This window comes from Pteropus medius, unplaced genomic scaffold (genome assembly GCF_902729225.1).
Source record: "Pteropus medius unplaced genomic scaffold, Ma_sr-lr_union100, whole genome shotgun sequence".
NCBI lineage: Eukaryota > Metazoa > Chordata > Mammalia > Chiroptera > Pteropodidae > Pteropus > Pteropus medius.
In genome coordinates, this window is record NW_024340701.1 from 10,127,446 (window position 1) to 10,151,674 (window position 24,229).

Genomic DNA, 24,229 nt, shown 5'->3' on the forward strand with positions numbered 1-24,229 from the left:
ACAGTTTACTTCCCCAAAGAGGCCAGTGCTATATTTCTGAAAGCACTTTGAGGGGAGATTATTAAAGGTAGGGAATTAAATAATTAAAAGGAAAGCACCTGATAGGCAGGGGTTGAGTGGCCAGATAGGAAGGAAGTCTGGGGTTCTCTCTCTCAGGCTCGGGAGAGAGGCGGGTTTGGTGGGTCCTGCAGGTAATACTAGCTGTGTGACCTTCTATATATTACCTAACTCCCTGCCTCAATTTACCCATCTGTAAAATAGGAAAGTCATAATACCTACCCCCTAGGGTTGAGGGGAATTTAAATGAGTAAATAGAACACTACTGACTCATAATACATGCCCGATAAATGTTATTACTATAATTAGTGTTTTTTGTGGGCCAAGTGCACATTGCCAGTAAATATCTGCAGCAGAATTAGCACCCATAACTGTCTAATCACATTTTTTCCCCCACAAAACCACACTGCCTTCAACACCATACCCATTTGGACTATAAAAATTATTGGACTAACAGTTTTAAATCATTTGCAACACTTTTGCTTCTTCTAAACTTTTTCCCCCACTTTTTCCCTTCTTATTTGTATATTCTTCAGGGATAAAGCCCATAGTACAGGTGGCCCTGTTTCCTTAGATGTGTCTGGTCACATTTAACTAATGTTCTTGGGGTGTTAAAGGCAGAAAAATAACAGTCTGGTCTTCGAACGTTCTTACAAGGCACTTAAATTAAAGCCTGCCTGAATAACCATTCTGACTTTGGTCAGAATCACGGAACACTGGCCATAATGAGTCCATGGACACACTGTAAAAAAGCCCTTCAGATTTATTGAGTGAATTTTGCATTTACAATAAGCCCTAGAAATTGTTCAAAGAATCTTTTCTTGAAAGATTCCAAAACACAGTCCACATGGATATGGTAAATGTAGAGCATTACAACTCCCACCTGCATAATTTAGGTCAAAATACTCTTATTTTTGCCAGACACTTGGGGAAATAGAGAGGCATGTGTTTGCCTGAGTTAGCCAGATGAATGAGTAGAAAAGGCAACTGTTTACTTAATTCTGCAGCTGATAGTTATCCATTTGTGTGCCCCTTCCTTCCTCTGTCCATCCATCCATATGTTCTTTTTTACTTTCTTTCCTTTAGTCAAAAATTTTCTGACTATCTCATGCTGGACTTGGTGATGCAGAAATGCAAAAGATAGGGACTACCTCTCCTAAGATTTTTCAGAGATAAATGACACTAACCACCCTTATTTAACTATTTCAGCCTTCGCCACATTTTCTTTAGCCCCGAGCTTCTGAGCGAGCCAGCAGAGCTCACAGTCTGCAAAGAGTTTTCACATCCGTTGTGTCACCTGATGCTTATAACAAATTTGCAAGGCATTTTGATTTTATATTGAGAGAACAAACATGCAGAAATGTTAAGTGAATTCTCCTATGTTTTTAATGTCAGCAAATGTGATTTGAATTCTTAAATTTCTAATTGCAGCTCTTTCACTTACCTGCTATATGACCTCGGACAAGTAACTTCTACAAGTCTCAAATTCTTAGTTTATAAAATGGAGACAAGAATAACATCAATTTTAAAGGATTGTTTTTATGAAGTAATACGTGTAAAAGGAGGTCAGAGATTTGAAAACAAGGAAGTTTCCTGACCTGACACATGAGCCTTATCCTGAGCACTAGGCAATGGCTGGAGCCACCACCATCACGTGCCATCACCTAATTCGCTAGCTTTTCAGTCCCACTTCTGGGCCCCTTTATACCTGTCTGTGCACACACAAAGCCTTCACATCGCACTTGACTTCTGCATGGTGCTTTGGTCTCACAGTCTTCGACTTCCTTGTCAGAGAAGTTGCATGGGTCCCCATGGAACTGAGAGGGCCGGAGCAAGGTGGCATGTCTGTACTGGAGAAGAGAGGAACGAGGTGAGCCAAGGGCAGAGCCTCAGGACCCTTGGGAGCTGAGGGATATACTTAAGGATCTATGTTGCGATTGGCCGTTTGCCTGACTATTTCAATTAGACCTTAAGCTTTCCGAGGGCAGGGGTCTTGTCTGATCTCTGCATCCACGGTGATCAGTAAAGATTTCCTGAATGTGAGAAAAGCATGAGCCTTGGAGTCAAACAGTAGTAAGTAGATTGATGTGGCCAGTTCAATAACACAAAACCACAATCTCTCAGCTTGATTACTCCAATGGGCTGACTCAAGTATTCTAATTTACTCAGTATCTTATAAATGCAAAAGCATGCACTTGGGAGCCACAACTGACTCTGATAATTTCTAGTTATGTGATGCTGGGCAAGTTACTTAACCTCTATGATCTCAATTCATTGATCTTTAAAATGGAGATAATATTACCTAAATGTATAATTATGAAGTTTCAGTTATATATATGAAATCTCATCTTGTCTGGTACATAGTAGACAATTTCTTGTACTTATTTTTCTTTTTCATTATTAATAAATTTTAGCAGTCAATCTTTCTGTACCTCTACCTTCTAATTTGTTTATTCCAGGAATATTGATTGAATTTCCCAAGTATTAATTGAGCCACCTAGTGGTAAAAAAAAAAAAGGTAGATGTTATTTATGCATTATTTTGTTGGTTTTTAATCATAATCATGTCCTCTGGCCTGCCCTCAGGTATGTCACAGATGGTGGCGGTGCCGATGGTGGCGGTGCTGATGGTGGCGGTGACGATGGTAGGCACCACACAATGACAACACAGTGCAATGGTTGCCACAGCAGAGGAAGCACAGAGTGCTCTGTAAACTCATAGGGAGTCCCCAGTGCAAACTTGGGAGATGGGGAAGTGACATCTAAGCCCAAAGGATGAGTAGAAAAGTCACGCAAACATGGAGAGCTGGCATGAGTTGGGGAGAGAAGAGCAATCCAGGCGGAGAAAATTGCTGCGCCAAAGCCGAGAGACTAGGGAGAATGTGCCTTATTCCTGGAAACAAAAAGAAATTCATCACGGCTGGACTGAAGAGCTCAAGAGCAAGAGTGTCAAGAGATGAAGGAAGACATAGGCAGGAGCAGGTAATGCAAAGCCTTCCAGGCCTCAGTAAGGTTGGATTTAATATTTTACTATGGAGCAATGGGAAAATACTACAAGGGAAGGGAATGGTCAGATTTGGGTGACTTCCAAATGCTAGTTGTAGTCAAGATTTTGGTGCAACAAAAGGGGGCAAAGCAGGACAGCAGCCACTTTGAAGAATGCTGTATTAACCAGTTATAGTTATTATGCACATGGGATCTGGATATCCAAAAAAGAAATATAGACAACTGTTCCCTCCTGCTGCTTTGCATTCCTGGAGGGTCTTTCTTCCTGGAAAGCAGTGGCTGGCAGGACAGGGATAAGGTCTGCAAAGATTAGTAGAAGACTAGCCCTAGGCACCAAAGAGAAAATGGATTCGAGGAGTGTGGAAATGATGGAGGAAAGACATCTCCTAATTCCAGTAGAAATGTTTTGATGAACCCCGAGCCCATGACCCTGCAGACAGCGGTGATGCCCGGCTAAGGGAACTGTGTAGCAAACTCTGAGTGAAGAGCTCTGGATGGCTGGGTGAATGGGTGACTCATGCTGAGTCTTTGTGGTTTATGGTGCAGATGAAGCAGTTATCCAGATAATTGGATCGATGTTGATAACTTCAGCAATAAAGCCTACTTTGGGAACTGAATGATACTGCTTGGCTCTCCACATTGATCCAATTAAGTGTGTAATTGTCCTGGGCCTACTTCCACAGCCTCTTTAAGGTCCTAGCCCATGCATGGCTGGTTTGGTTTTCCAAGGAGCTGAGGAAACAATGACCATTCTCTGCCACATCTGCTATTACCAGAGCTGGAATCCTGGGTCAGCCCTCCTATGACAATGGAACCTGAAGGACAAGTACTGCAGAGACTACGTGTTTTGACTGGTAGAACACAAGACAAGAAGTGAATGGCCTGAGTTCAAGGCCTATATTTGCTGTTAGGTGAACCCAAGAACTCACTTACCTGCTCTGAGTCTCTGTTTACCTATCTGCCTGAGAGAAAATGTAATAACTATTCTTCATTCCTTACAGAAATATCAGAAAATATAATAAGATCAAAAAACACATATTTATGAAGCACCTATTATATGCCAGAAATTGACCTATACATTGAAGATATAGAATTGAATAAGCCTTTAAGAGCTCACAGTTTAATGGAAAGTTAAATAATAAATGAAAAGTAAATGATAAATGATAGAATACAGGAGGAATAGGGAGCTATTATAACTCATAAAAGGATGTCCATCTAACTGTAAGTGGGACTGAATAATCAGGGAAGCCTTCTCAAAGGAGGTGGCCTTTGAGGAGAGTTTCAACTTCTGAGTAGGTGTTAGCCAAGGAAGAAATGGGAAAGGTCATTCCTGCCTGAGAAAGCAGCATGAATAAAGGCATGGAGGAAGTGTGAACTGGTCAGACAAATACAAATGGTCAGTGTGCTGGAGTGAGGGACATTTTAAGGGGATGTAGGCCAGGTCTAGGTTATGGGGAGCCTTGAATATCATGAATTTGGACTTAATCCTAAAGGCCATGGTAGACTTTGAAGCTGGGGAAAGACATGCCAGGCTTGCATTTTGATTCATCCCTCAGGTTGCACCAGGAAAGACATTAAAAGGGCAACTTTGGAGGCAGGAAGCCTAATTAGAAAGTTGTGAATATGAGTAAGGACAGATGTGTTTTGCGGGTGGGGGGTAGGGGGTGGGGGAGTGGAACAACTGAAGAATCAAAGAAAGAATCTAATTGCTATTTGGAAGAACAGAGAAATAGAATTCATTAATTTAATCGGCCAACATTCACCGAGGTCCTACTATGTGCCAGGCACTGTCAGTGGTGCTTAGCCAGACTTGCTGAGAATTAGGGTTCCCGGAAGCCTAGAGCTCTCCCAAGGCCTGTGTACTTACCCTTTTCTTCTGACAGGGATCACACATGGTCCAGGAGGACCAGCTGGACAGTTCACAATCAATAGGCATCAACGTGACAGCCACATTCCGTGTCTGCCTACTCTTGGCAAGGCTCTCGTTGATTGCATTTGACTCAAGAGAGGGTGGCCTTTCACCTCTAAAAGGTTATCATGAAAGAAGAGAGTCAGATATCAGAAGAGAATTAAGTATACATACAATCACCTATCCATGTATTCCATGAATACATATTCACAAAGCTATTAGTTTATCATTCAAATATAGGTTAATTCATCCAACAAATATTATTGAACAGTCAGTTAAATGGCTGACATTATGACTAGCTATGGTCAAAGAGTATTGAACTCGGATCAGAAGACAGTCCATCAGCAGCTGGTCATCTTGGTCTGGTTTTGCAACCTGCGTGAGCTTCACCTCACAAAGCTACTTCTGGGATTAAATAAGAAAATGTATGTGAGAACACTTATAAACTCTGAAGTACTATAGGTATGCAAGGAATATCACTACAGCTGGATGTATGATCTTAAATGATTCTCCCCATCTCTAAGCCTCTGTTTTATCCCCTGGACAACGAGTGGTTTGGACTAGATGGTCTTGAAGGTGCCTCTCACATTAAGAGCCTATGAAACATTTGCTGAGAAAAAAACATTTTCAGGGTACTGTGCTTCTGGAGATACAGAGAAATATAACACACAGGTTCTGCCCTCTGGAACTCAGAGTTTTTCTTAGAATAGGAAAAGAGAAACATGTCTCAGGTCTTAGCTCCTCTGGAATTTATCCAATAGGCAAGGTCTTTAAGCATACAGGCTCTATGGCCTAAGCTGTGCTTTAGGACATCACTGTGACTGCAGTGTGGAGGCCGCACAGGGGTGGGGAGAGCCTGGAGGCAGGAAAAAGCAGGTACACAGCTTGTGTAGTTGTCCCAGTGAGTGATGTGAGCCTGAACTATGGTAGTGTCAGGGGAGAGAGAATGGGGAGGACAGACGAATGAGACATTTCTCAGGTGGAATGGATACACAGTGATGGGTAATTGGATGGACTGTGGGTTAGAAGTAGGTTGATGCTGGTTTCTAGTCTGAGTGTGTGGGTGGGTGGGGAACACAGAAGCAAAGGAGTTTATTGGGGGAGATGTGGTTGGGGCATGCTGAGTCCAGGTGCCCATGGAACACCTATCTAGAGTCATATGATAAATGGTTCCTACACAGTTTTGGAACTCAGAAGAGAGATTTGTGCTAGAGACACAGATCTGATCATGAAAAACTATGGGAGATGATACAACTGTTCTTGAAGCAGGTCAAGTATAAGCCCTTGGGGAGCATCAGTACCACCGGCAGATCAGGAGAGACTGTGCCCTGCCAGCCTAGGGATGGGGTGAGGCCAGTGAGGGCCGGGGGAGAGGCAGATGACATCACATCTACAGAGCAGTCAAGCCACATGAGGCCTGCAATATGCCTAGAAGATAAGGCCACACTTTTGATGAGTTTCTGACATTCAGTGAGATATTCAGTAAAAGAGTGAATGAATGAGCATGGAATTTAATCTGTCTAGGCCTTCAATTTCCCCATGTGATATGATTTGTATATTATGATTTTTATTTTTCTTCCATCTGAAAGAGTATATAACACTGTAAGATTCTTTGTAATTTATGTTCCTTTCCCAGACGAAAAATGGTGATGATAAGAGAAAGAGCCCTAAGATTTGCTGAGCACCCAGGACGTGTCAAGCTCTGTATGAGGTATTTTACCCATGTTATCTCATTGGATCCTGACAGCAATGTTAGCAGGCAGCTATGGAGCGCTGCTACCTGGACAGATGAAGGAAATGGCCTAGAGTCCTGCAGTCCTGCAGCTGATATGCAGTGGTCTTGGGGAATGAGCTGAGGTCTGTTTGACTCTAGAGTCTGTGCTATGTCCATTGTCCCTTACTGCCTGGAAGGGAACCAGGCCAGCATCCACTCCTCCAGTCTCCTCGGTATCCATGCGAGGTTCTTTTCCTCCGTGTCCAAGACTGAGTCATTATGGACAGAATCACATAGTTTCTACCATCTCAAATACATAGTATATCACTCCAGACAAGGTCATTAACAATACATTCTCACTTGGCAAAAGTCCTAAAAAGAAGATAATATTAACTACAGCAAAATCTATCTCCATGACCACCCCAGAGACAAGCAAAAATCAATTGCCTAGTAAAGTTGGATCTTTAACAAAAGGTCAAAGACTCTACTAGAAACCACAGGTGGATACTTTAAAATGGTTACTTGAGGCAGAATGCTGCACACAGAGCGGGAAGGGGGGTCGCTTCAGGATGTGCTCTTTCTACTAATTTGCCCAGGTTTGACAAAACAATATTGTCTGTGATTTGGCTTCTCCTAAGTATGTATTTTACAGCACTGCAGGGTATCTTCCTGTTTCAACTAAGAAACAGTTATATTGTGTTTTTAGCAACCATCAACCCAATTCCGGGACATAGTTGAGACTGAGTGGATTAGTAATGTGCACACACACTATTAAGAGGCACAATTATTTCTTTCTCTGAGATTTGAAAGCCTGTTAATAAGCAAATGATCACTTATGGAAGGAACTTGGTAAAAAGTAGTTATAACCAGCAGATCTCTCATTTTTGCACCCAATTTTCATTATGGAGGTGGCAGTATAAGAAGTAATCAACTGAATAAGTAGTATGTTTGCAAATTACATTGGATAAGATGTGTGTGGTTTATGAGTACTACAAAATACAAATCTGAAAGAAAGGCTAGTATTAAATTGCATCTTTAATTCCTGGAAATATCATGGAGCCAATAAAGGGCAGGGCCAGTCAGGGCCTCCGTGTTTGGTTACAACATGTGCTGTTCATGCCTATGCATTTCTACAGAAACAAACCAGATGGAAATTTAGACCAATGAGCTTGACTCCTATCATTCAGAATCCATCCTCTGTATCTTTTTAATGCTGAAAAATTAAACATACCCAAAGTACAGAAAACAAAATAATAAACACTCACGTACTCACAACCCAGGTCTGGCAATTGTTAACATTTTGGTATGCTTTCTTCAGCCTTTCTCTTTTTTTAATAAAAAAAAAAATAACCTTATAAATTTGACATCTGAGTTTTATATCAGCCCCAGTTCCATTTTCCTCTTTTCCTCTTCAGACAGAACTATTGTCATGAATTTGGTGTGTATCTTTCCAGTCTTTTTAAATAATTTTACATATATACATAATACATAGTATTGCTTTTGTGTGCTTCACTCATACTGTACACATTATTCGGCAACTTGCTTTTGTCAGTCAACATTGCATTTTCTGAGACCTATCCACGTTGATTTATAGAGAGATCCAGCTCCTTTGTTTTGTTTAGCTGTTCCATCATAGGACATATATTGCATTCAATTTATTCTTTTTCTTTTTGAAGGACATTTACATTTTCCCAATGTTTTGCAACTGCAAATAATGCTACAGTAAACACCCTTCTTCAAGTCCTTGGAACATATCCCCGACTACATAAGGACTAGCAAGGATGTGCCTTTCTTTGAGGTGCATGGAACGCTGTTGCCAGCATTAGGACATATTTCACTCGGTCCCTGTCTCCTACTCTCTTTCTAACAGGAGTCTCTGATCAAAAATAAAGGTGGATCCATCACATACAGCAGGATTAGGTCAGCAGTAAATTGTGAGCCATCAGCTTGTATAGATGGGGTGCGTCAATATGTTTTGGATTTCTTTAGAAATGCCCTGACACAACAACTTTCTTGTCACGTGCAATTTGTTAGGCAGCTGCATCCCCTTTGCAAATAGCATCCTTCCTCTTTGCTAGAAGGGGCAGCTTCTGGGTGGCAGATTTTCAATTTCTCTTCTCTCTGTCGTTTGCTGTTGTAGACATGAAATTTAAAGCAGCATCTCAAGGTAACAAATGTGCAGCCCAGAGAAATGGCGTGGGAGCCCAGCAAGTCAGATATGCAGTGCAGGTGGAGAGGGGATAATGCATGAGTGAGAAGCAGAAAGATGTAGGGATACACATGAGGTCTGGAACCAGAAAAAAAAACTGGATTTGATTCTAAATTCTGTTACATATTAAGTGAAGAACCCTGTGACTGGCACATTCTCTCTCCAAATTTCACTCTCCCTCTCTGTAAACTGTAAACAATAGCACTTACCTCAAACATCTTTGAGGATTAGAGCTAACGTATCTAGTGCCTGGCACAGAATGGCAATAAATAAACAATAGATCTTAGGTAAACGTGATGATTATTTCATCTGACTTGATTACATGAGTAAATAGAAATGAAAACCTTTCTTAGCTAATATGAAGGAGGTCTCAGCATTTTCTGTTCCAGAGCTGAAGGTTATTCTTCCATTTCGTCTATGGAAATCAAATACATTTCGTGTTCGGTACTGTCCCGTGAGGATCAAGGGAAGAGGTTGGAGCACTAAACCTGGATTCAGGTAAGGGTTTGAGACTCATGAAACATGAGTGAATCTCTTCTCCTCTCTCCCAGGATCAGTTTGCTGTCCTACACAGTGCGAGTAAGCGATGATACCCAACTCATGAATCGCTAGAGGATTAAACAAGGCTTCCCAATCTACACTCTATCGACCCACTCCCATTTCCACTTTCTACCTCAGAGTAAACATCCTAAAATATAAATACGACCCTGTAGCTCCTTGGCTTAAAACCCTTCAGTGGTTCCCCACTGCCTAGAGGGTAAGGTGCAAGCTCTTTAACTGGCACTCTAGTGCTTCCTCAACTCTATCCATGATCTGACTCCTACACCATCTCATTTTTGGTAGCTCCTCACCTGGCGTGTGCTCAGGGCTATTGAAGTAGACTTGCAGCTTTAGGAACAAGCCAGGCCATCTCTTGCTTCCATACCTTTGTCTAGGAGTCTTTCTTGGCCTGGAACACCCTTCAGCCCCCTTGGCCATTTAGCAAACACGTGTTCATATGTAAAGACTCAGCTCCAGCATCATGTCTTCCAGCAGTCTTTCCAGACCCCATGCTCAGTAGAGCTGATCGCTCCCTCTCTTGTTTGCCACCTGCCCACATACTATCTCTTGCAACAGTACACAGAGCATACGCTCATGTGTTGGCTTTCTTCACAAGAAATATGAAGCTCTTTGTGTCCTATACTTCTCTGCATCCTCAGAGCCTGATAAGAGGTCTTGCACAGGAGTCAGTACTTGGGTAGGGTTGCTATGATCCCTTGAAACCCTCCATTCCAGACACATTTCTTTGGATCCTGAATGCTTCTCTGTGTACACATAGTACACACTAGGAAGGCCTTGGCAGTTCGATTCTTTCGAGAGCTAAGTTGAAATTCTTGATAATTGTAATAGCTATTATTTATTGAGAGCCCTATGGGTAATGAATACTCACCATGCTAGTCTCCGGGTGGTACCCGATGGGGCCTAAGTGCTTAACAGAGCTGAGACCAAGGATGTATCCAGTGGGTACTAGGTGTTCCTCACATTAAGTGAGAGGTTGCGCTCAGATAGCTTTATGAAATGAATAAATGGCATTAACAGTCCTTTTAACCAGGAATACTCACAAGGAGGCCTGGGGTGCCTGAGAGCTTCGGCACCTCATGGTGGGGTTTCTTATGTACCAGGAGGATCCCTGAATTGCTAAGTCACTGGCACTTCTTTCACGGGAGCCCAAGTTTGAGCTTTCACTCAGATTAAGTTTGAGCTTTGACTCAGAAATTTTCCTTAGCCTATTTGCATCTTACTAAGGAACACATACACACAAAAAAATGAAATAAATCATCTAGCATTTAACTGCTTGGAACATCTGGAGTGTGTGTGTGAGAAAGAGACCGAAACCCCCCCACCCCAAATTGGGTTGATGAGCAGGTAAAGCGTAGGTCACTCTCATACAGTAAAATCATTGATATGAATTGGCTCTCCCCCGCCCCGCCCTGCATAGAATAAATCTTTTGCATAAAGAATCACACTGAGGCTTTGTTCCGAATACATAACAAGGATCCTATTCTTTTTAGCATGACAAAATACAGTTAAACATGTCAGTTTCTTCTGAGAACTTTTGTTTAAGTCAGCTGCTTGGTTCCACAATAATTTGGAGAGAGTTGTTGATACTCTTTTATCAGATGCATGCAAATTGCTTCAAGAGATGTTCCTTATTCAATAGGCAAGCAACAAAGAGATGGTCAGCATCATATGGCTTTATATTAATGATCAGGGAATCATTTGTAACTGTCACTTACCTGGAGCCAGGCAAACTGAGACAACACAGGGCAGTACAGAGAAGAAAGAGCTCTGCTTGTATTCTCCAAACCCACATCCTAGATGTCTTCATTTTCTCTAGGTGAGAAGAGATCCAGTTGAGGCACCTAGATCCATGAAAAGCCTGCAAGGGAGTGCTACTGTTACTTTCGGTCCCCATAGTGCAAACATTTCAGCAAAGTAAACAGAACTAGTGATTGGAAATTCCTTAGACTTTGCACAGACAGAAAGTTTACCTGTGACTCTGGAAAGCAATGAAAATGAGAGAAAACTCTGCAGCTGCTTCGTTTTTATTCATATGTTTAGGATTTTTAGGTAAGCAGCTGAGAGGACAGGCTGTTAGTGGAGCAATAAGAATTGTGGGCTCTAAATCCAGGCTGCCTGGGTTCAAATTCTTTCTTTGTCACTTACTAGTTTTACAACCTTGAGCAAGTTACTTTCCCTTTATGCCTCAGTTTCCTCACTTGGAAAATGAGGAGTAAGTAAGTGAACGTAAGTAAAGTGCTTAGAACAGGCCAGTGTTGAGCACTCAGACATGTGAGCTATTACTAGGTGGAAAGTAGGGTTTAGAGTCAGGCCACGTTTTGAATTCTCGTTTTGCCTTTTCTCAGCTATGTAATTTTTAGCAAGTCAGCAAGAGGCTGTCGAGCTCTAGAGCCCATCTACATGAATTCAAATTCTCTCTGTATGTTTCACTAACTGTGTGACCTGGTGCAAATTATTCATTTTTCTGGCCCCAAATTTCTTCATCTATAAAACAAGACTAACAATAGTACTCATCTCATGGTGTTGTTGTGAAGATTAGATAAATCTAAATATTTAAAGCACTTTGAACGGTGCCTGACATGTACTCTGTGCTCTCTCTATAAGTGACTGTCTCTGATTTTGTTTCCTCATAATAAAATTGTGAGAGCTATGCCTACCCATCAGAGTTGGAAGGGTCAGATGAGATAGTAAGTGTGGAAATGCTTCACAATAGGCATTATAAAAATGAGAACTATAAGAGAATAATTAACCAAATATCTGTGGTTGTTATATAATTTATGTAGAACTTCATTGTACATAGGGAGAAATAGATAGCTTCCCTGATCTTGTTGGGAAGTGAAGTGTAGTAGACAATTGGCATGAGATGGAATTAACATTTGTCTCCATTATTTGCCAGTCACCCTAAGAACCACAAGTGTAGTGGCACCTGAAAGGAGTTCAATAAACGCCTTTGCCCTTAACCTGTCACCTCTTCCACATTAAAGGTCAGAGAAACCCGCTGTCCTCTCAGGCTGAACACAGCAAAGGCTTCATTCAGCAGGTGCTGCTCATGTGTGGTGAATTGAATTTCTTTTATTTGAGCCTAGAAGAGTGCTTCATCTTTTCACTATTCTGAAGAGTTCACTGATTATCTTGTCATTCTGTGTGGCCTCACTGTTAAACTGGATTAAAAGAAAACATCACACTAGGGCTCTCTTGAAATGGCATACTCCAAGCAAATGTTCACCTCAATACTTCTAGAAATGACTCCCAGATCACCTGTGACCAGATGTGGGATGGGTGTCTTCACACTTCTAGTTCTAGTAGGGACACAGGATGTCAGCCCTGACTCACAACGTGGAGATGGTACCTATCCTGCCTGTGCGAGAAGCACAGGAGTCTCGTGTGAAACAAGCATGGTGCAAACTCAAGACAACATGCTTAATGGCTGAGGCTCTCAAATGTACCGCCCTGAAAACCATTACTGACTTCTCAGAATCAACAAATTAAAGTCCAAACTGCATTAACCTGGCATTTATGAAACCAGTTTGCAGACTATAAGGGACCGAAAGAACATGATGGCTGGCCATCTTGTTGGTGCTGATATTGTAGGCATGGATGGGAGGCTTCTGACGAGAAAGCAGCAGGCAACTTGTGGGTGGGCTAGAAGAAAGAACATACGATAGATGTGATGTCCTTAAACAGGCTATCTAATTTCTTGAAGACTCTATTTTCTCATCTGTAAAATGAGGATAATAACTCATTAATACGCACTTTATAAGGTTGTTTTGAGGTTTGAATATATAAAATATTAAGCTGTTACCCTATTACCTGACACAGAATGGCGTAACCTTGAGTGCTGGCCTGCCCTCCCATCTTGCCATGTCTGCCAGAGTATTGGGCTGGGGCTGGGAATACAAATAAGGAAGAGTAGCAAGGGGGTGGAGGGAAAGCCACAGAGGGCAGTAGACCCTTCACATTAATTGTGCTGGAATCTGGAACACAAGGTCTGCTGTCAGGCCATCCTGTGTGCATTCCAGTTATCATTAGCCAGCTCCAGCATAAGGTCCCATCTCACTGCTGTCCCAAAGCATGCAGTGACCTGAACTATGACACAATTGATTGTGGTAGTTAATCATTTGTAAACAAGCAGAAAATTGTGTTTCAAGACAGATTCACGTCCTCTCTCATGTCTGCTTACATTTCAGAGAAGTCATGTCCTTATAAGTTAGGGCTCCCCTTCCACATCCTCAGTCTGATGGACTCATGGGAAAACCTGCAAATTTTAGAGGTTATACAAATAACAGTGTTATATGAATGAATCATGTGCTCTCTTACCTCCAGATTTTTTGTGCATGTTGTTCCCCCTGCCCAGAATATGTGCCACTTGGCTAACTATGATTCATTATTTACATTTCTCAAGAAAGCCTTGCCAACTGACTCTCCTGGGATTCTTTGGTTCCAGATGTCCAATAGGTCTCCTGGAATTCCAGCCTCCTAGCGCCCCCTGGTGGTTTCAGCTGCCACTCACCCGAGGTCATTCCAGGAAGATGGCAGCCTTATGCTGCATTGATAATACACATATTTTTCAAGGACAGATCTTGTTTGATCTTGACATAACCCAACAAACTGAGCATAATCTACCATGCCTCTGAGATGGGGTTCCACAACTGGTTCCACAGCTGCTAAGTAGCAAATCTTTAATCAGATACAAGTTTTTTCTTTTCTTTTTTTTTTTTGATTCGCAATCTCTTCTTTTTGTAATTCCAAGACTTTATGCTCCTGTTAGGAAGTTCTAGGACTGATTTAGGCCTAGAACAACATCACCATCCTCTGGCCTAGTTGTTCTCACTGAAGGCTGTAGCTTTCTTCTCTGACTGTAAAAGGGCTTTTAAAAATGATCATGTATCTCTAGGTCTTTAAGTTGTATGTAGGAATTAGTAGCTCTAGCTCTATGGATTGCCTAATGGTTTGTTGTTTATACAGCTTTTGATAACTAATTTTCTAATCTTCACCTAGTTCCATAATCACAAAATCAATACCACTTGTTTTAGGTTTTCGTTATGGCAGCATTCCACTCTTGATACCTATTTTTGTATTAGTTAGCTTTTGATGCATAACAAATAATCCCCAAATTTAGTAGTTTAAAACAATAGTCGTTTTTTTTAGCTTACAATCCATTGGGTCATCAAGTAGGTCTGGGCTAAGCTGAGTGGTTGTGCTGGTCTTGCCTGGGTTCACTGATGCAACCTCAGCCAGCTGGTGGGTCAGAGAGCTGGTTGATGCAAGATGGCCTTCCCTGCTTGATAATTCTTGCTGTCTGTCAGTAGGCGACGGCTGTTGGCAAAAGTGATGGGGTAATTGGGCCACATGTCTCCAAATAGACTAACTCAGATTTCTTCATGGTGTTCCAAAGAGCAGCAAGAAAGAACAAGCCTCGATGAACATATGCTTTTTAAGCCTCTGCTTCCATTATATTTCTCATTGGCCAAAGCAATGAACTTACATTCAAGAAATGTAGATCATACCTGCTGATAGGAGGAAAAGTAGAGTCATTTTGCAAGGGGTGTGCATAGAAAATTGGAAAGAATTTGCAGACATTTTGCAGTTTACCACAGACATGTGCCACTTTCATGCTGAAGCAGTTCAAAGCCAGCGTGCTTTCTTCGTTTCTTTCTTTTCATGTCCTGGTAATTAAGAAGCGTGTGTTGAGATAACAGTGTCTTATGGTGGAGGGAGCCTACACTTCTGACTCCCTAGCTGTAGGAGAGGCCTTGCTGACCCACAAAGAACTTAATGAGTGAGAATTAAATTTTTGTTATGCTATGTCATTGAGATTTTGTGGTTTATATGTTCCTGCAGCAACAACTACTCTATCCTAATATACTCTTGTGTTACATACAAAATTTGGTGTGTATGTACTTTTTTTTCTGGGGAAAAGTCCATAGCTTCCCTTAGATTCTCAAAAATCTGAAATTCAAAAGAAATAAAAACATAATAAAGCAAAAAGAAAAAATTCCCTTAAGAGATATAACTTTTTTAGCTCAGAAAATTATCTGTGGTCCCTTTGAAGGTAGTATGGAGTAGTCTGAAGTTTTTGGGACATCAGATAGACCTAGATTGGCATTTCATTTCTCTTATTTATATCCTTGACAAGTTAGTTTATTTCCTGGACAAATTCCTTAAGCCCTTAGAGCAGTGATTTCCCTAGTTTAAAAAGCAGGCTTGTCGAAATAATGCTCCAATAATTATTTATTGAGAGCCAACTAGATGCCAGGCACAATGCTAGGTGCCTGAGTATAAAGATGAATGTGTAATAGACCTTCTCTATAAGAGTTGATAACCTGGTGAGAGAGATAGACACAGTAATGATATATCGGGGCAGCATGGTATGACGGGTGCAGTGATAGAGATCTGCAGAGTATGGCTTAGGTATAGTCAAATGTGTGTGCATGCATGTGTGTATGCATCAGTGTGTGCGTGTGCATGAAGGTGTGTGTGCATGTATGTGTACATGTGTGTAGTCATTGGAAAAGATTTCTCGGAAATGTTTGAACTGGCCCTTAAGAAGTGAGGGGGATTTAGCAAACCAAAGAACCAAAGGGAGGGCATGTGGCATTATAAGAGAGGAGCCAGCAAAATCAAGACACGAAGGTGAGAAATAGTACAGTATTTATAGGGAACTGTGAGCCATTCCGTGTTGCTGGAGCATGAGTTCAATAAGAGTAGTAGAAAGAAATGAAACTGGAGAGGCAAGCAAGAGCCATATCATGTAGGACCTCATGGGCAGTGCTAATGATATGGCTTTCATTCTAAATGAAATGGGGAGCTCTTGGAGCATGTTAAGAGGTGAGGGGAGGGGGCAGCTTTCTTTGTGAGGGAGATTACTCTTGCTGCCTTGTAAAGAATGGATTAGAGGGAGGAAAACTGGAGCAGAGAGACCAGTTAGAGGCTGTTATAACAGTCCACTGAGAGACAATGGAGGCCTAACTTAGGGCAGTGGTAGCGGGGATGAAGAGGAGGGCATAAACATAATATCTGTCTGCTGTTGCTGAGAGAAGTAAATAATGTGCTATTTGTATAAGGCTTTGTAAACTATCCAGCTCTGCACAAAGGTGGGATTATTATGACTGAGATTATGGTTCCCTGGTAAGGAAGGTGTATTAAGTCCCTAGGGCTGAGCTTGGCAGCTGTTCAGAGCAGCACTGCTCCATACAGCGCACACTTCCTTCCTTCTTACCCACAGTCCTGGGGATTAAAGTGCACAGGCTGCTCCACTTCAAGGTGAGTTCCTTGTTTTCCAGGCTCACCTTCCCTGGATCCTATAGGGAAGCCTTTACTAACCCAGAGTCCTAATCAGTGTCTGGGGTCCCCTGATCTCCAACGGTTTCACTGCGGGTCTTCATTGAGGCCTAGGGAACCTGACTCAGAAGAACCCCTAGCAGACCACTGTGATAAACCGCATCACCAGAAGAGGTTCTGCATGTTGGGACTTCTTATCCATGGCAGGGGTATTATCTCCATGTGATTCAAAATTGAACCAGAAAGAAGTATGGGTGGGCTGAGTGGGGCAGGAATGTCTTTGGAGGACTAATTGGGAGGAAATAACCCAATAAAGAAAAGGAAATGGCTCTATTCCCAAATAGAAAAAATAAGAGGGATGGGGTGAAGAGAGAGAGCCAGCCAGTAAAATAAGAGTCTCATCTTTCTGTACAAGGAGAATAGATGATCACGGATCTCCATCTTTTTCCTCTGAGGCCCCCAGTTATACTATATTTCCTGGTGCCCCTTGTAATTCTACTTGGCCTTGTGACTCCACCACTTGCCAGCTGAATGTGGATACCCAGGGTGACCTCGGGGGCCACTGCTGAAGAGGGCAGAACCTCTGGAAGCCTGGGTTCCTACATGACTTCATGGAGCAGAGTCCTCCCCACTTCCTGCTGATTAGACTATGCGTGAGTAGGAAATAAACGTCTATTGTGTTGAGCTGCTGAAATTTCGGTGTTTTTCTGTTATGGTAGCTACCATTCCTTAAACTAATATACCTCCTTTCCATGATTCCCACTGCCTACCTCATAGAATTGGCAAGTGTTCACTGAAAAGGGTCATGGGTTCAAAACGGCCATCTGAGTAGCCACAGTCTATGACACAGTTCTGGTGGTGGCAGAAACGCAGTGTCTATTTAGCAGAGCCTTCACTATCTAGTCCAGGTGCTGTTTCCCCTTTGTGTCTATGGACACACACAAGTGCTATGTTTCTCCTATTATGTATGGTTTGTAAAGTATTGATATGCATTTCTCTCTGGCTGCAAATGGGGAGGGATAGACATAGGACACTGAGTATAAGCCATCCAGGTCAGGGAAACATCAGAAGTGTACCAAGAACAGTTGATCAGCACTGATGATGATGATCCACACTATAAAGACCAGGTAGACAGAAGAGGCCAGTGTCATGCTCCAAGGTGAGGGTTGGACAGAGTGCTGACAGGAGAGGTGACTTTGCAGGCTTTGCCTCATCCTTTGGACATATTTGCCAAGCACAATGGAGAAGCCTGAGAAAAGAACCCTTAGGTGCAATTTGATTTGGTGCTAGAGATTTAGGGCTTAGAGTGGGCTTGGCTCCTGGTCAGTGACTTAAGTGCCGATGGAAGAGGACCTAACAATATATGTGAGGAGAATGAGTAAAGAATTAAAACTAGCAGACGGGTGGGCCATGACGGTAATGAGAATTATGCTTTTAATTAAGTCCCCGAGCTGGGGAAAACTTTTAGACATTGATCATGAAAGAGTGGTATATCCAGGACCCACATGTGGGAAAAGCTGATGAATCATAGGTCATCCAGTGGTTCTCAGTGTCTACACATAATTACATGCTTAATACTGGAGCATGGTACATTATATTTCCTGTTAAACACTTTTTTGGTTCCCAAAGTCTTAGGGTATTTTACTGACCTCATGATTTTTATCAACATCACTGGCATAGGCAATGAAAAATTTCAAGGTCAACTCAGAGCAACGCATTTTTGTAAATGACTTTATATTAAAGTATGGGTAATTTTTTAAAAAATAAAATACCGAGTGCTCATTTTCTATTTAAGATATTTCCAGGAATTCTAGATATGTATAAGGAGGGAAAATGGGATTCTGTCTGGCAATGAGCCAGGAAACTAATTACCTGGGGGACTTGAAACAACTCGGTGGATTATATAGTTGCATTGATTTTGTGGATTAACTGTGGCAAATAGCGAAATTTAAGCCACTGTGTTCATCTGTTCCTTCACTCACTAATGGATCAAGTTCTAACTCCTTAGCCTGGCAAATAAATGGTTTCTCAATCTGTATGCCTCAGCTACTCTGAACTTTATACCAATCTGAACTTTGGACCAGTTTATTAATTCAAATATTATATATGTATACATATATATATATGTGTGTGTGTATATATATTTAATATCTACTCTGCAGTTAACTGTGCTAAATTGGAGGAGGCGGCAATGAATATTCCCCTTGGCTCCCTGCTCACACAGAGCTTCCTTTTTCATGGAGGAAATAAACTGGAATAATTGCACATATCTATAATGATGACTTGAGTAACTGGAAGTAGTAAAACCATAAACTGTGCTGACATCACTGAGGGGAGGTTGAGGGTAGGAAAGGAACTCTGGAAACATTCCCTATGCTTAGATGCCTGAAACCAAAGAGGAAAGTTGAATCGTCCAACTTTCGAATTACTGATGCTATTACTAATGTCACATAGTGTCATGCAGCGTCTGTTATCTGGTGTTGCCATAAAGAACTACCGTAAAACTTAGTGGCTTAAAACATCAATTATTTTACTATTACTCACAGTTCTACAGGTTAAGAATTCAAACAGGGCACAGCAGGAGTGGTCATCTCTGTTTCCTGTGATGTCTGCCGGGGCTGGAACATCTCAGATGGCTTCTCCACACAGATGTTTGTTGACTCAGCTGGGAAGCCGGACAGCTCAGAGCTGGACGGGACATCTTGAATGGGGCCTTGGTCCTCTCCAGGTGGCCGCTCCACCTATATATCTAGAGTAGAGTAGCTGGACTTCTTACACGGTGTCTCAGGACTCCCACAGAACATAAAAGAACATAAAAGCAGAAGCTGCCAGACCTACTTAAGGCTCTAGCCTGGAACTGGTACGACGTTGCTTCCAATACATTCTGCTAGTTACAGTGAGTCACACGGCCAGCCCAGACTCCGTGTGGGATAGAGTTGGGAGCTACACAAAGTGCGAATACCAGGAGGTGTGCTCCATTGGGAATCATCTTTAGAGACCGGCTATTACATTTAGGAAGTGGCATTGTTTAATGAGGTTACTTTTTTTTTTTTAACACAAGTCTAAAACAGAAACAGCCTCTTTATCCGCCCCCAAAGCCTGAACGTACCCTTCTTTAACTGCTGCTATAGAATATGGCTCACAGAGGTAGGCGGAGCTTTTTGAGTAGCGGTGCGCCAGGGTACCGCAACCCACAGGGAAATGTCATCTCCAGACACTCAAGTGAAGCAGCAATTCTCTGATCAGGACTCACAACCTATAACAGACTTTGAGACTTGGCAGGTATAAAGACCAAGATCTCCTACAAAGGGTTTCGAGACCCCTGAATGTGAAACGATGCCATCCAGAGACAGCATGAGAGAGAAGAGCAGGGACATACAGAAGAGGAACAGCTGATCTTACAAGCAAAACAAAGCAGGAGACCTGGTTCCACCTGGACTGAGGCTATACGCTCGGCTGGGGAAGATGTCAACTTTGACATCAGAAACCTTGTCTCGCATTCCTAGAGTTTGTTCTATGTATTTCTGCTTAACCGTGTAGTAAATCAAACATATGACACTAGGCTCGCCTTGCACACGTGTTAAAAGAACAGCTCTACAGTTAGAATGTCTGGTTGTAAAGCCTGCCTTTTTCACTCGCTGTGTGTGTAGCCTTGTGTAGAGTTACACAATTTTTCCATTCAGGATTGAGAAAGGGCTTAGCACAGTGCCACACAGAGCAGGATCTCAATAAATGTTAACTATTAGTATCATTATTGATATCATTCTTGTTATTAATTTCATAATTTCCAACTTACACATTCCTTCCAGCTAGATATCTGACTTGGATGAGCTCCTATATCTGTCCATTGATGTGAAAATTTTGGTACCCAGAGTGGGCAAAACCAGAATAATAGCCCTGTTTTCAGAAAGGAATATTAGTATCTGTCTTGAAGCATATGCTAGACAGGAGAACCCTGGCCTTATGAACTTGGCTTTCTGGAAAGGTTTGATAAATAGCAGCGTTTGAGGTCGAGGCGGAATCATCTGGACACCTAAATTATACTCACTGACCAACCCAAGAAATTTTTTTTTGATTGTTTGAGGAGCCTTAAGTGAATATAAACATCGTTTTGATTTTTATTCAAAATATATTCAAAACTTTGCAAATTTCTATTTATCCTGAATACATTAGTCAACTTGATCTGGACCCACGTTTTGATAACTGCATTTGTCAAGGTGTGCAATTGCTCTTCCTCAGAGGTTCTCTTTACCCTGGAAATTGACACCAGAGTTTCCATATATGAGCCAAGTATGGGGGAAATCTCTGTTTCCTGAGAGGGCTGACATAGGGCAGTGGGTATGCGCAGACTCTGCAGCCCTGCTGCCTGGTGCTAGAGTGGGTGTCTTAGTCTACTCGGGCTACTATGACAAAATATCACAGCCTGGGTGCCTAATAAACACCAGAACTGTACTGATCACAGTTCTGGAGGCTGGCAGTCCAAGGACAAGGTGCCAGCAGATTCAGTGTCTGGTGAGGGCCTGTTTCCTGGTTCATAGAGAGCCATATTCTAGCTGTGTCCTCACATGGTAGAAGCGGGCAGGGAGCTCTCTGGGCCTTTTACATAGGGACACTAATACCATTCATGAAGGCTCTGCTCTCATGACCTAATTACCTCCTAAAGCCCTCACCTCCAAATACCATCACAATGGTGATTAGGTTTCAATATATGAATTTGAGGGGAACACAAGCACTCAGACTATCGCAGCAGACTTCTACACTTAATATTATGTTTCTTAACTTCAGTTTTCCTGTCTGGAAAATGTGGCTAATTCTATACCCACCTCATAGGGCTCTTGTGAGGGTTAAATGAGTTAACACATAAAATATTCATGGCACGTGATAAGCATACTTAGTAAGCATTAGTTATTATTATTACTCAGCTTCTACAAGTATGGGAGTTTATCCGAGTTCTCAGGCCTCCTTTGTCTGGACTCTGACTCTGAACTCCATGCACTTCCTTGAACAAGTGTGAAAAGGGATAGAAAGGTAGCCTTTTCCAGATGTACAGTTCTACCTGATGCCTAAAGCCTGGCCCCAGCTTTTAGATTGTTCTTTGGCAGAATGGAGTGAGAAGAAAAGTCCTGGGGTTCATACTAAAGAATGGGATTTAGGACCCATTCCTGCTACTTGTATACCACCTGTGTGTGTCCTTGGAAAAGTCACCTCTCCATTCCGAGTCTCAGGTTCTCAGGTGCATCATAATTATGACACTCCTTGTGGATGGGCACCCGGCATTTCGGATCCAGGCTGACTCGCTGAGGCAGGGTCAGCCTAGTGTCAAGCCACAGTCACCTACCTGGGTTCCCTAAAAGGCAAGAAAGTAGATGACAACTGGAATCTGGGAACTAAAAATAGTCATGAATACTGAAACTGGCTGGCTGCCAGCTGCTCTGTGTTCAGACACTTGCAGAATGAGTTCCTGGTGCCTCTTATACCCCCAAAATCTGTAACCTGTGTCCTCAGAGGCTGGGAGAAGGACAGCCTATGAGTAGGTTCCGAGGGGCACTAAATGGCCTCCAAATCTTCCCTATTGTTCCCATGAGGCCTTGCTGGCGGGGCTTCTTTCCAAACCGTCTAGAATTAGCCCAGGCCTCTCCAGTCTGCTCCGATACTCCGCTTCTTTTTGGTACTTTCTCCTGTTATTTTCACCACCCTTGAGTTTATCTATCTGGCTGCCCCTTTGGTGGGAGGACAGTTCTGTCCTATGTTCCCTGCCCGTCACAGGACATGCTTCTGGTTTGGGAAGTTGCACTTTTGAGAGGAAGTGCCCAAGAATGTGGAACAATGGGCTGAGTTTGAATCTCAATGTGTAACTTATTATCTATGAGACTTTGGGCAAGTTTCTTTGCCTTTCTGATCCCCAGTTTTTTCACTATAACATAGAACAGTGCTTGTATGAGGGTTATAAGGATTAGAGGCAATATATGTAAGTTGCCTCCGCAGTGCTTGACACATGGTAGGTGGTCAATATGGCAGCTGCTACTCCTATTGTAACTATTATTGTATTATTATCCACAATGTCCTGGCCATGTCCAGGACTGGGAAAAGAGCTCACAGAGATGTAGAATCATGCAACTATGATGATTAGCAAAAACTTACTCTATCTTAGGGAATCCTAGGGCCAGACTTAAATCCTACATTTAGCCAAATCTCAGATTTTTAACTGAAAAGCCCGAGCAGAACATTCACCAGAACTCAGATCTCTAGGCTTTCCTTTCTAGCTCGGCAGGAAAGACAAACCTTCTAGGATAACTCACTGCTTTGAGTTTTCAGCTTTGGCCCCCAATCTCACAGGTGTTCCAGAAGAGAGGTGGCATCCTCTAAATACTGAATAAAAACAACAATAATAATGACCATCATAGCATAAGGATAATCATCGCAGGTTTTTTAAAAACGGGCTTTATATTGACTACAAATAGGTGTAATCCCTTGTTCCCCATGGTGCTGCTTGGGCTACCATTTTTCCTAGTGTCTCTGATCCGTTTGCAAAACCATAAGTTCTGTAGAACCGTGGGAGAAGGAAAGTCCCCTCTTCTCGGCACCCTCATCCCTCTGCATTCTGAGAATGGAAATCTGTTTGCCAGGAGGGTGCTGGAGTGAGAGGCAGGGGCCAAGCCTGGGCCACAGCTGCTTTGCCAGGTTTCTTGTCAATACCTGTTGACTTCTCTGAATAATCGTTTCAAGTGCCTTAAAATATTTCTTCTATCACTGGATGGATTATGAGGGCTCTATTGATTTTGTGGTTTCAATGTGTAAAAGATCTAATCTTAACCCTCCATTGTTCATTTTCCTTAACCTTTTAATAACATGATAGGGAGGCAACCCATCAGAATGGAAATTGTTTCTGAGGCATGTTGTCATAAATATATGCCACAGATGGTTTTATTTTATGGGAGAAGACATATTTTTTGAAATAATAATAATGATAAAATTTGTGTGGTGTATGGCAGTTTATAAAGCACTTTCCTATATCAACTCATTTAATACTGAAGGTAATCCTGATAGGTAAGAGATTTTTAAAAAATTTCGATTTATTCATTCTGTGAGTCTTTCCACAACGTGATTTTTATTATTATCTGTTGTGTCACAGATGAAGAACCTGCATTGCTCAAGGTCATGCAGTTCTTAAAAATAAGATTTGGAGTCAGGGTGATTTGCACTCAAATCCTGAGGCTGCCATGTTGTCATTGTATAACCTTGGACAAAGGGTTTAAATTTTCCATGGTTCATTTCTTTACCAATAAAATGAGGATAATGCTTTTTGCTGGGCTTTGTAAGGAGTAAGGATGCTGTGGGTAAACCGTCTGCACAGTACTTGGCACCAAAGAGAGGATCAAAAACTGTTAGCTATTATAATTAAAATAATAATAATAATAATAATTAAAGGTAGGGTTTGAGCCAAAGGATTTATGTCAAACCTCTGTTCTCCTTTGCTGGAGAGAAATTAGACC

General features: G+C 42.0%; 1 protein-coding gene across 1 annotated transcript in view; it reads right to left on the reverse strand.

The window, feature by feature from the left end:
* Positions 1-11,364, reverse strand: part of C8B (complement C8 beta chain) — a 37,614-nt gene extending 26,250 nt beyond the window's left edge. Inside the window, exons 1-3 of the mRNA XM_039887394.1 lie at positions 11,171-11,364; positions 4,930-5,086; positions 1,766-1,907 (exon numbers count right to left, since the gene is read on the reverse strand). Of these exons, the coding sequence (XP_039743328.1) occupies positions 1,766-1,907; positions 4,930-5,086; positions 11,171-11,349 (478 nt within the window). The 5' untranslated portion in view covers positions 11,350-11,364. The remainder of the gene's footprint in view (positions 1-1,765; positions 1,908-4,929; positions 5,087-11,170) is intronic.
* Positions 11,365-24,229: the final 12,865 nt, after the last annotated feature.